Here is a 13,829-nt window from a genome sequence, read left to right on the forward strand (position 1 = left end):
TTGGTGTAGGCCTTCCTACAGTACTGCAGGGTTTGTTTTGTTGTCTGGGTTTGGTTCCCCTGACCTGTTTGCACCGTGAAACTGTTAATCAGAAGTCTCACTCAGAATCGCACACGCTTGAGCGCTAGACCTTCCTGTCCATTAATCCAAACCCATCCTCCTTGCTTACATGGTACAAAATGTACCCAGAGCTTGCAAACCAGCATCCAGAGAACACAAATAGCTAATACATCCTTTTCATTAGCCCAGAATAGCATCACAGTGGGCAATTTGGAACTACATAGAGCGATAGGGCCCAGGAAGTGCAAAGGCAAGTGTTCAGAAGGCCTTGGTAGAGTTCGCACGCAGAGTTCTGCAAACGCCGCCACACTACGTTGAGTGCCGCCAGTGGTGGAGGGCATTACGTTGCGCATTTCGCGCTGATTTTTAAAGCCGGATGTTTGTCTTGTGCTGCAAAATAAGTGCGAACAGCTCCACCCGCAGCGCAAGAGGGCTTTGCTTCTTTCTAATGCTCGAGTAGATGTTCTTCTCAAGCTTCAGCTTCCTCAACACGAATAGAAGATTTTTCAATGCGAGTGGTGGCGACTATCCGCGACCGCCCGCGTTGAGAAATCTCACCGGGAGGTGGTCTGGAGTAAAATTTTCCTTACTTGCCAATTTAAAGTTAGCGAGCATGAGTGAGGAAAAAAACTCAGCTCTGCTGAGTTTTTTGGAACTCCACCCGGAGTGGGAAAACTCCACGAGCAGAGCGGAATCTCACCCCTAGGCCTAGTATTGAAACAACATTGTTCTCTGTCACAAAGTCCTCTGATAGTGAGGCTATCAAGTACACCAATCACTATACACAGCTCAAAACTGTGAAAAACGCTCACCATGTCTGTTAACTTAAAGGTTCACAGCTGCTATCCTCATGCCTTCTTGGCATCTGTTGAATGACAAGGCTCATGGCCCTGATTCTATCCCATTTACATCATCCACATATAGACTGCCTACATTGGCAGGACAACACTCATATTAATGCAATACTTTTTAGTAAGCTTCAAGAAGTCCATATTTGAAATGTGTTTTCTTGTCTTAGGCGTGAATTGTGACCGAATCAGAGGCTTAAAGAGGCAAGTCAATAGTACTAAGGCACATGTGGAAAAATGTCAGCCAGCAATGAAACATTCACACAGACAGGAACCATCTGAGGACGGTCCAGTGCCAGATTGTCATAGTATCCAAGTAGGATACATTTGTGTAAATCATTAATTGGTTTCATATTTAATGATTTATTGAGAGTCAGACATAGATCCGGCTCTGTGTAGAACATCTGGACACAGAACCTCGATGCACATCTCTTGTTCTTTTAACGTGAGTTCTAATCGATCTGTACATCAGGTGTGCATTGTTGTACTGGTAGCCCACTGCAGGAGAATCTTATGAGTTTAATTCGCATCAGAGAACCAGGATTCTTGCATTGCAAAGCTGCTCCAACGGAGCAAACGGTCCTGGATCCCAGCTGCTCCTGCGTTTCAAAGTACAGCATTGCATACAAACTGGAACCAGAAGGAAGGTCAAGCAGATGCGAGCCGAAAGCTTGTCACTCGTGACATAAATATTTATGGGGTTTTGTAATTCTGTTTATGCATTACGCTTGGGCTTTGACTTTTGTTGGTTCTATTCGTCATACCGAATGCTGTTCCATAAGAATATTTCCTAAAACATTACAGAGAGTCCGGTGATCCATCTTTGCTGAATGTTGCAAATCCAGTTTAGGGAATGGACTACAATCAGGCCAAGCCTCGTTTTACTAATTGTCAGCCGAGTGTGTGCTGGAGAAATTTGGGTCATATTTACAACAACGTGACATTGTGGTGGCGATAGGGGCTTGTAAATATGCCTTTTTGTTCTGTATCTCAGAAGTGTTTGAAATAAAAGATTCTTGACAGATTGACTTGTACAAGTATCATATTGATGCCTCACAATAACCGAATATCATAACTTTGAATATGTTCTCAGTAAAGTTTGTTTGGTCAAGATATTATGGTAACTAAAACCTTGTAGATTGTATGATAATCACAAACTAATGCTGTTATATTTGCTAGGTCTCTGCTACAGGGAGCTTGTGCTGACTGAAGGCAGACCTATTGTTTCCAGTAAATATATTTAAAGTGGGCTTTAGGACAACGCTTAATTCAAGTCAAAATTTATATAGCGCACTACATACCCAGAGGGTCTCAAGGCGCTTGAGGAAGGGGGGGAAGGTTTACCTATCGAATATCCAGGTTTTAAGCTGTTTTCTGAAGGCTAGATGGTTTTGGTTAATGCGGAGGTAGATGGGAAGGGAATTCCAGGTTTTGGCCGCTAAGTAGGAGAAGGACCTTCCCCCCCATGGTGGCTTTGTGGATGCGCGGCACAGCGGCGAGGGCTTGGTTGGATGAACGCAGTTGGCGGGTGGGAGTGTAGAAGGAAAGGGGCGTGTTGAGGCAATCAGGTCCAAGTTCGTAGAGGGCTTTGTGTGCGTGGGTGAGGAGGCGGAACGTTATCCTTTTGTTGACGGGGAGCCAGTGAAGGTCTTTCAAGTGACCGGAGACCTCCCCCCTACTCTTGCGTTTATCCTGCCAAGGAGTATTTCGAACTCAGTGTTCTGATTGGATGAGTTGTATCCTTCCGCTGCTGACTTGAGTTAAGTCTTGTTTTCTTTTGTATTGAGCACTCAACATGACTGTCTAGGCGTCCTTGCTCTTTGGGCCTGATCATTGAAAAGGAAATCGAAAGGATGGGTTGGATGGAAGCAGTGACGGAGATGTGAAAGGGTCATTCCAGAACAAAATACTTTCACAACAATACATTTCCAGAACATTTTCCTTTCTAGAATATGAGCTTGGTGAAAGGAAAGGGGGAATAGTGGTGATCTTTTAATGAGGGTGAGATCAGAGGGTCTGCTAAAATGATAGGATAAAAGTATTAGACGAGTTATGGAAGCATGGGTGATGAACAGAGGCTCTGCAGTTCACTCAAGAACGAATATTTATTCATTCACATTTAATTGTGTGGAAGAACTTGAAGGTATGTTTGAAAGTGTAGTGATGGTAATCGAAGACAAAGTGTGCTAAGTCTGAAGTTTGAATGAGATTTGTTCGATGAAGTCTGGTGCCTTCGGTAAGTTGTCTACTTTGCATCCTATAGTACTCTTGTCTGATCCCCGCTTTTCTAATTCACCAACATCGGGTGATCCTATGCTTAATACAAGTACTCACTACGATGCGGGAGATACTCCCACTTTTGTTGGTAACAAACTGGCTGAATTGGGACAACTGGAAATGTGGTAATTCCTCGCCCCTTAAAAACACCCAATGACACGTTTCGCTAGGTGAACCCCATCAGGAAACGTCAGTGCAAAATTGCCGGAATGTGGGAAATCTACTGCAGATTGATACATTTCAATACATTTCAATAATAATGCTGCATTCCTGAGAATCTATCTCATAATGGTGAATGAATACCACACTTGGAAATTACAGCACCCTGCGGTATTGAAATTTCAGTGTGTGGTCTTACCACATCAAGAGTAAAGTGACTCTCATTTTGAGGACCTACATCTGTGTTTGACTTAATGCCATTAACTGGCTCATAGAAATGCTTCGGAGCAGACGGAAAACAAGCATTATTGCACCCAATTTCTTTTTCCTAAAGTTATCATCCAATTCAGCCCAGAAGCTCCAAAAGGTCTTTTGTTTGTAGTTTGGGCACCGTAAGTCTTTTCATTCAGTCACTCAATTGCTTCTGTTGCATTTTAATGAAAAGTACTAAAGCCTATTGATGTTTAGTGAATTTTCAGTGAGGGATTTACTTTAGGGCGCCATTTGGAAATAACACTGTAATGTCGAATTTAAGCTAGTGTTTTCTGCTTTCAGTGCAGTTCTATAGATGGGGCTATTCAGGGCATGCAGTTCCAATGAGGGTCTTTAATTAAGCTTATTATTAGTCTTTACGTTCTCATGGACTTAATGGTCCTCCGTAGTTTGACATGATTCTACTGAGCGGAGCCGGAGAATTGAGGCCCAGCTGGTCAGCTACAAGTGTAGGCTTTTAGTTACTGAACTCCTCAACATGCCTCTCTTCTTTGGATTTACTTACTTTATTTGGAGCCTACATTGTAACTAACTTAGATAATGGAAGACTAGCCTCATCCTTCTCCATCGCCAACAAGAAGGTGCACAAAGAGCTAATGAATGAATGAAGTCACTTGTAAAACGCAGCTGTAACCTCTCGGAGGTGTAGCCTGGTGCTACTTCAGTGATGTATCTCATTCTCATCCTCTGCTCCCGATATTGCAATATACGACTCCCATCCCCTGGACTTGCACTAGCTCCTTATGAACTTTTCAAACAAATTCTGAGCAAGGCTCCACCTGGGACTAATACCTTCCCTGAAAAACGTTTTATTCTACTTTCTTTTAAGCAAAGCAGAGAAGACGGGTTTCTCCAGTAGATTTGGTCGTAAATTGTCCCTGCAAGAACTGAAACACAATACTCCAAAAGATACACTTTACAATACAAGGACTGATTCACAAAGGTAAAGTTAGGCAGAAATTCTAACTTTACTACTTTTCGGTATTCCCAAGGGAAGTTACTGCTTGTAACTTTACTACTAGTAAACGTACTATTAGTAAAGTTACTGCTAGTGAAATTACTGGTAGTAAAGTTACTAGGAGTAATTTACCTTTCTGATTTCCTGAAAGTAGTAAAGTTTGGGTTTTGGTTTAAATTAGAATCTTGGTCTAACTTTACCTTTGTGGATCGGGCCCATAGTGTTTCAGAAGTGTCAGTGCAAAAGTCGTAGGTTTCCACGCGGTTCTGAAGAGAAACTTATGAGATAGTTCAACACTTCCAGTACACTGCACTATCGCTTCAGAGGAATAACTTGTGTATGTGATTACAAGAAATTGTTCTCTCATCTCCCAGGGCTTCTTCTAAGCTGATCATCTCTCAAGCCACCCAACCCTGGAACCAGCCCCCCTGTCTTCTGCCCTGGAGCTCATGTGAATGATTCAGACCTGATCCTAACCCTGCAGCGCGAGGCGGTAACGTAGCCAGAGTCTCATGGGGCCTAGTGCAAGGAAGGGAATGGACACCCTAGCTGCTGCTTGAAATTTGAAATACAGCAATAGGATTCAATGAGCCCTTCAGGCCTCTGGGCCCGGTGCCACTGCAACTGCTGCATCAATAAACGCTACACCTCTGGTGAGAAACCTTGCTCCTCTTCTCAGGTAAATCAGTAGGGTTGTGGGTGGGGCGTGTTTTCCTGGATAGCTTTTAGCAGCTATCTAGAGTGCAATGGCTACTACCATAAAAACAAGGTACCAAGACTTCTCTGCCTCCCTTCTTTAGGTCATGTTGGGCCAGCCCTTTCCTCGAGCCAGCCTGCCAAGAATATATGGAAAGAAAAGTCTCCACCCAGCTCCCAAAATAGATTTCTTACCATTTCATTTTCTCTGCCTGAGGGTCTTTCTTAAACTGACCCCAGAATGTGGAGTGGCTGTGATGAGGCCTCCTGTGAGGGCAGTGATGCCTTTTAAAGAGATAAATACCAATTAGTGTTCGATTTGGAATATTGAACATTGGTGTAAGTAGTGTGGAACTTGTCTCTTCCCCTCAATGCGGTAAGAAGAGGTAGGTGTGAAAAGCGACGGTGAAATTTACAGATGGAAAAATATATGTATGAAACATTCTCTGGGGTACAGCAATTACTCACACCCAAAAATGCAAACACGAGTTGCTAGGGCAACAGTGAATTATTCCTGGTTTTGGAAAGGTTGACGTTTTTGGACGGGGCTCTTTTCCTCCCCTAAAGTAAAAAGCCTACATTTCTGTGTTTCCGAGGGTGACTAATTTAAATGCATGACGAATCCATGCAGTGCTCTAACTTTGGAAGGATGAAGGCGCATAGTGGGCTGTCAAACTGTTTTTCACTCTTTTTTCAATGTTCCTGTAGTCTAATAACGCAAAAACCTATAGCCGGGCACACATATTGTTTACACCAAATCTAGATATCACCTGAATGAAATTGTGTAGTTTAATAAGGTGAGGAATTGGATAGAAAATGCCTTTTTATCGTCTAGCAAAACCACAACTGCATGTTATGCCCAATTTTTTTGGAACGGTGGGTCAAAGCCAGCTGGAGATACAACTAAACAATGCGGTGACAGTATTTCCCGCAGGCAGTCCCTACCACTGCAAACTTTGCCAGACTCTAAATGAACCTGTAAGTACACTTTTTGGGACCAACTACTTACATTTTGTACCGATGTGAAAACCGGAAAAATCCTATTCTGCACAAGGTCTGTTGCTGCAGTGACAGGAAAGAGATGCACCTTCTTGCAGAGGGATGTCTGAGGTTCTTTTCTTCCTTTCAGAGTTCGCCATCGGGGGGCACGCTGACAGTGCAACACCTCCTTAAGACACACAATCAGTGCACTTCCTGATGGTCTCTTTGCATCTGTAATACAGAGTGGTCACAAAGTGTTTCCCTTAGTAGCATGCTGCCACACCTCAATGATAATGAGGTAACATCTCCGCGATACTATATGTGTGCCGGCACTGCCTGTATTACGTCTGAGGCCCCTTTTGTAATACTATAGTGTTCTGGGGCACAGAAAATGGGCACGTAGGTCACTGTGCCCCCGGAGCACTGTATGTAATAGTGTCACAGCGCAATTCATAGCAACTGATTTTGCAGAATTGTTTCTGAATTAATTTAACAAGAAATGTAGGAAGACATTTATAGAAATGTTGAATGTGAGAAATGAGATTAAGCTGCCAAGTTTGGGACTAGGGAACTAGGTTTGAATCTCGGATTCTGCTCAACATCCTGTGATTCTGGGCAAATTACTTAATCTCCCCGGGCCAGATTCACAGAACTAACTTAAGACAAAATCCTAAACTTACCACCATTTTGGTATTCACAGAAGGCACTTACTCATTTTGGTATTCACAGAAGGCACTTACTCATTTCAGTATTCACAGAAGTTCACCACGTATTTGACTCCTGTGAATCTCAGTGAGCTGCCACGGGTAACAGCCGTGAGTAATATCTCTGTACTGGGGTGAATGTATGACATTGTTCTGCATTCTGACCATCACCTGTTTTTTTTGCATTTGACACCCCGAGTGGTATGGGTATGCTCACATGCGAGTCCCATGCTCTCCACACCAGTGGAGTCAAGCTATCCTGCCTGAAGACGGGGGATAGCCAGAAACCGGTCCTAGGATGCTTGATTCCGGTCCAGGAAAGACATGGCTTGGCAGTTCGGGCTGGACTGGTTCCATGAGGCACAGGGTCAAGGCTGATTTGCATATGGCCATGTCTGAACTGGGGTGGTGTGGAGTGCAGAAAAACGATGGATTTAGGCTCAGATCCCTGTACTGGGGTGAATGTATGACATTGTTCTGCATTCTGTCCATCACCTGTTATTTTTGCATTTGTCACCCCGAGTGGGATGGGTATGCTCAGACGTGAGTCCCATGCTCTCCACACCACTGGAGTCAAGCTATCCTGGCTGAAGACAGCTGAAAGCCAGAAACCGGTCCTAGGATGCTTGATTCCGGTCCAGGAAAGACATGGCTTGGCAGTTCGGGCTGGACTGTTTCCATGAGGCACAGGGTCATGGCGGATTTGCATATGGCCATGTCTGAACTGGGGTGCTGTGGAGTGCAAAAAACAATGGATTTAGGCCCAGATCTCTGTACTGGGGTGAATGTATGACATTGTTCTGCATTCTGTCCATCACCTGTTATTTTTGCATTTGTCACCCCGAGTGGGATGGGTATGCTCAGACGTGGGTCCCATGCTCTCCACACCACTGGAGTCAAGCTATCTTGGCTGAAGACGGCTGATAGCCAGAAACCGGTCCTAGGATGCTTGATTCCGGTCCAGGAAAGACATGGCTTGGCAGTTCGGGCTGGACTGTTCCCATGAGGCACAGGGCCAAGGCTGATTTGCATATGGCCATGTCTGAACTGGGGTGGTGTGGAGTGCAAAAAAAATTGATGTAGGCCCAGATCTCTATACTGGGGTGAATATTTGACATTGTTCTGCATTCTGTCCTTCACCTGTTATTTTTGTATTTGTCACCACGAGTGGGATGGTTATGCTCAGACGTGAGTCCCATGCTCTCCACACCACTGGAGTCAAGCTATCCTGGTTGAAGACGGCTGATAGCCAGAAACCGGTCCTAGGATGCTTGATTCCGGTCCAGGAAAGACATGGCTTGGCAGTTCGGGCTGGACTGTTCCCATGAGGCACAGGGTCAAGGCTGATTTGCATATGGCCATGTCTGAACTGGGGTGGTGTGGAGTGCAAAAAGACGATGGATTTAGGCCCATATCTCTGTACTGGGGTGAATGTATGACATTGTTCTGCATTCTGTCCATCACCTGTTATTTTTGCATTTGCGCAACATATAATGCCATCCACAGTTTTGCCCCTTCCCTGGTCTCATGAGTTCCAGATGGTAGAGGACTCTGTGCCACTATTCGAGTTCAATTCCAGAAGAGATCTCAATTTCTCAGTTGCTGCAGGAAGGGCCTGAAATAGTTTTCTATGCAATCTATGGGTGTTCAACTGAATAGGCAGCTTAGATATCTTCATGTTCTAGGCCCTAGCCACATACTTGTTGTTTTCCTGATTGAGCTGCTTCCTGCCGTTCACTACCAGCAACAATTATGTGACGCCACTTGTAGACCCATGCGCTGTTAGACATACATAAGGAGTGATAGCCATAACAAATGGCTGCACCGACACAATGAAAGAAGAATCTGGTGTCATTCCGTGCCTCCTTGCCATATAGATGACTGTTTTATGATCAAGTAAGATATCTTCTTACATCACTTTTTTTGTGGGCAGTAGGACTGGTGCCATTTGTTCCTTTTCCCTGATCTTCTGTTGCAAGAGGGCGCGGGTGGGGGGAGATGGACTTTAAAATAATAAAACTATTTTTTTTTAAGTTACACTTCTGCTGCCAGCCGCCTCCCACGCAGCCGCTGCAGGAGAGAGTGGTGGGGCCCAGTTGGAGTATTTCGACGCACTATGAAGAGGAAAAATTAAATAAATCATTAATTTTCTCTTGTCATCGTCTGTCGAAATCCCCACACCCCACCTGGCCCCACTGATTTTACCTGCAGCGGCCGCAGCTGCTCCCACGTCTCGCCTCGGTGCTGGGTCTTCCGTGTCCCAGCAGACACTGGGGCTCCCTGTTCAAGCTGAAAAGACGCTCCGCTCCGCTCCGCTAGTCAGCGGAGTTTCTCTAGCCCGGCTGTTCAATACAGCCGGGTTAGAGAAACCTAAGCGCGCAAGTGTGTTTTGGTTGGTCTGAGGTGGCCGGCCAAGCAGACATGAGCACTTAGAGAGTGTACTAGCACTCCTCCTCCCCCCTCCCATGCCTCAGCTCCGCACCCTCCCTGAACACGCTGGCTGAGCCAACGGCTTAAAAATAAAACGATAATGAAATATTGCTTTATTTTTTTGCTGTTGTCTCTGAGCCAGTGGGGCGACGCGCCTCCTCCTTTGAAGAGGAGCCACCCCTGTACGTACTCGCGCTTTGTTTCAGAAAAACAACTGAGTTACCATGAGATAAATATGTCAACTAGCACACATATTGACCAAACTGTTGATTAGACATTAGCTCTACTCATTCAATGAAGACAACTCAACTGTTGGGCTACAAAAGTGTTTTTCTACAACATTATCTATATTGGTTTAAAGGACTTTTTTAGATCATGAAGCTGGACTCATTAGATGCTGCACCCAGTCAAGACTGGAGAGCTAAGCACTAGTAGGTTGTAATCTCTTGACCGTTGGTTAATAGAGCGACCCAGGTGTATGGACTCTAGAAGCAAAGAACACTTGATAATCCACTTGGTCAAAAGTAGAGGTGGACCGTGCTTGGGACATATTTGAGTAGCATCTGAAGAACTTGGCTGTGCATCCAAACGAGCAAAGCAAATCACATGGTCTCAGTGCCTTTATGGGTGCTGTGGTTGTGGGAGTGCAAGTGTTGTCTAAGGCGCCCTCTTATCTAAGGTATCATCCGTTTTGTATTAAGCGTAATGTCAAGTGGAAGCCGTGAAATCTTCCTTGCTTCTGTGGAACCACCTGTAAGACGAGAGTAGAGCATGATATACCTTACCAAGCACCTTCCTTCATCTGCCGGAGATGGGAAACCTTTACTTGTTGTCAATTTTTATATGTGAAAAATATATTTGTTTATATTTAGTATCTTTTGATTTTTGCCTGATGTTTTTCATCCCTCACCACCTGTGCCATGCTGAAGAAATTGATGGCACCTTAAGGATACTGGAAGAGGGGGGTGTAGCCAGGTATTACACAGCTCCGCGCTGTGAAACCTCCATCCCCCCTGCATTTTTCAGTTTCAGAAGATTGCCATCATCCACTTCCTTTCTGGATCCCTGGGTGGAAGTCATTCACGTGCTGGGTGCTCATCGATAGGTCAACCTGAAGCCAACCAGCTTTTATGAGGTTCCTTTTGGGGCGGGGCAATATTGATCTGCATGTGGTTGGTCCCTGTCTGCATTTCCACATAAAACCTAAAAACGATGGAATAGAATGCAATCAGAGTCACATTGCGCACTGTTTCTGAGCTGTGCTGTCTGCAGTGCATGCATTAACTGGAAAAATTCCAAGTGTCATGACTGTTCCTTAGAAGTACAATATCATAAAAACAGAGGCACCTCTGTGGCCCTCTTAGTAATGCCCCAGTACTGTACATGGACCAGCAGAAAGCATTATGCCGCCCGACAATTGTTTGTAGAATAAGCGGGCAAGCAAAGTGGGCGGGAGAAAAAACAGAGCATAAGTCTAAATGTAGGTTGCACAGGCTCACAAACAACACAAATGACAAAAGAGGCAGTAGTGTCTGCCGTGTATCATTTCATATGTAAATATATGATATGAGCTGCAGACAGGGAAGGGCTGATTACTCGAGGCTCAGTTCCAAACGGTCAGCATATTTTTCAGTCGCCAGAATTTTTCTCATGTTCTTTTTATTTTCAGCGCCCACCACCTCAAGGAGGAGGCGTCCAGGCTTGCTGGAACATTTAGCCTTACTGCTTTCTCTAAGTCGAAATGTGCTTCAAAGTAACACATATTAAAATATCAGTTCCACTTCCTATCCATGCTCTGTGTCCTCTGAGTGTTCACCGGTCTAAAATATGGACTAGCAAGCTCTGTTAAAAGGAACAGTTTTCAGTATAGCAATTCTTGCACTCCATTCATCGGGTTCACACCACGTGTATCTGGTGTACACACCAAATGGAATATTTACTATTATTTCACGCAACGTGACGTAGCAAGGGAACATGGTGTGCTGCGTTGCGTGAAAAGTGAGAGAGTGGAAATGTTCCATATTTACAAAGCTGTGGAGCATATCTGCTGTCTCCTTGCACTGGTGCACTCTGCGCTGTCTAGCGCGAACGCAGACTCCCTTGCACCACAGTTCAATGCTGTATGCGTTCGTTACAGCCAGACAGGAATGTTTTTGTGAAGTAACGGATACCTTCCATCCCAAAAGCTATTCATAACGATTTTTTCTCCTTGTTATACCACCCTCTGGGAGGCGTACCGATTTAACTCTATCCCAGATTTACAAACGTTTGTAAATCTGGAGTTTCATGAAATCTATGAGTGGATGCATGAAAACGCCCACGCTCTACCCACAGAACGCCTCAGAGCTCGAAATGTAATGTAATGCGGCTCAAGTTGCTGCACTGCATTACATTTCTTTACAAAGTCACAAAAGGAAGCACAAATCGCCCGTTGCATGGCTTTGTAAATCTTACTGCAGTTATTGCGTTGTCCTTGTTCACCCTCTGTGACGAAAGGACATTGCAAAGGCTTAGTAAATCTGGGGTATTGAATACAGAGCTGTCAAGTTACCGAGGTTCATACATGATTAACTCATGCATTTGTGCAATCTGGGAATTGCAGTCCTGATTTTATTATGGAATAGTCATGACTACAAATCCCAGAATGCAGAGAAAAAACTGCACAGTGTGCGCTACTCAGTGCGTGAACCTGGGAAACAGCAGACACCACACCTAAACCAAGGCCCTTTCCCAATACTTCACATATGTGCTCAACTTCCATCTCTTAGGACACACCACAGTTGAGTAATGACTGCAAATATCTGGTGTGTTTCCCTTAACAAGAGTTTCAATTACTGCTTGCGATTTGTGCTGCGGTCTACAACGCCCTCACCTATATTCGCTTCATATAAGATTTTGTATAGCATTTTCAAAGGACTATTCCACATCTCAGAGTTGAATGAGAAGTATGAGTTGGCCAAGGATGCAGTCTGGCTTTTTGCAACTTTTAGTTTTATGTACTTTCCTAATTTTAGTCCTGATTTTCTGTTCTTCCTAGGATCTAAGGAATCCCTGTTTTCATCTACAATCACAGCTAGCGAGGAAGCCATGACTGTTTTAGAAGAAGTCATCATGTACACATTTCAGCAGTGTGTGTATTACATCTCTAAGGTAGGTGGGTGCTGGCTTTATTTATCCTACTACCGCCTACTTCTCAATTACCTATCAAACGAGTTGACCACAGCGGTGTCAAAGCATATAGCTAGTTTGGTGTAAGAATAAAATAAACACACACCTAACATATTCAAATAAACATTGCTTGAACATATAAAGGGGAAGGAGAGCTGATCCAGGTTTTTTAGGCACTGAGGACAGGTATTAAGATAATAACAATGAAGTGGAGTGGAATAGCGTGGAGTGGAGTGGTTTCCAAAGACGAGGTGCTAGTTGATGGCAGAACATTATTAACCCCTTGCGTGCTGATGACAGAACGGTTCCGTCATCAGCTACGGGTGAGCTGTGCTGATGACGGAACCGTTCCGTCATGACTCCGCCCGCGCAAGGCGGAGTCAGCACAGGCTGAAAATACGCCCCGCACGCAAGGGGTTAATAAAGCAGTACTGTACTGCCATCTTAAAGCATGGCCGTGAGCCTCTCCAGGAGTGCAGATTGTACTTGTACGACTAGCAGGTCAGTGGAGTCTCTGCACTACTATGTGATGTTAGTGCCTACAAAGTTCTTGACTCTGTTGCACCCCTTATGCAAGTCCAAAAATCCATCAGACAATTGGGAGAAGTTTTGAGAGATGGGGAGTTTGTTTGGGCCATGCCCAGCTGGAATTAATAAAGAGGATTATGATGAAGTACCACAGTTATGCAAAGTCCCCACAGGAAAGCACTCCTTCTCTTCCACTGATTTTGAGTAGTTTTCCACTCATTCTAATCATACCACCTTTGGCATAATAGCCTCCAAGTACTGTAAAATTAAGTCATGGGTCAGAGTGATATTCTACGAGATTATGCCTTTGTTATCCACAGCTGTTGCTTACTTTATGCTGAACTGCAATGCCAGTGGAGTTGATAGTACTTGCTCCACAGGCAGATTTTGTTTCCTTGATGTGAAATGTCTCTCTACCGTGGTTGGCTACAATATCATACCATATATTTTACACCACAGATAATTAGTTCTGAGCCTCATGCATGTGGATTCTAAACCACGGATATGAATATGAGTTTTGCAATGGTTTGTACAATAAGGCATCACAGGGGCATCAATAATAGAGAAACTAAGCATTTGATAGCCCTTTATTGGATAGAAAAGTGGTACATGGACTTGCTTCGGCTTGAGTCAAATTCAATCATCAATTAGTCTGTCTGCTTACAAGAAGAAGGACTTTTTCTCATCATCTTAGAAGTCCAAAAGTGTGAAACACAAATTAGACTGCCCCTCACCATCTCCTCAATA

At 44.3% G+C, this 13,829-nt stretch overlaps 1 protein-coding gene across 1 annotated transcript in view; it reads left to right on the top strand.

Annotated features, from left to right (window-relative positions):
* The window catches only part of RADIL (Rap associating with DIL domain), a 346,241-nt gene that overhangs the window by 221,155 nt on the left and 111,257 nt on the right, over positions 1–13,829 (top strand). The window contains exon 6 of the mRNA XM_086940689.1: positions 12,424–12,536. Within this exon, the coding sequence (XP_086796815.1) occupies positions 12,424–12,536 (113 nt within the window). The remainder of the gene's footprint in view (positions 1–12,423; positions 12,537–13,829) is intronic.

The sequence above is a fragment of the Lissotriton vulgaris genome, chromosome 10 (genome assembly GCF_964263255.1).
Source record: "Lissotriton vulgaris chromosome 10, aLisVul1.2, whole genome shotgun sequence".
Lineage (NCBI taxonomy): Eukaryota > Metazoa > Chordata > Amphibia > Caudata > Salamandridae > Lissotriton > Lissotriton vulgaris.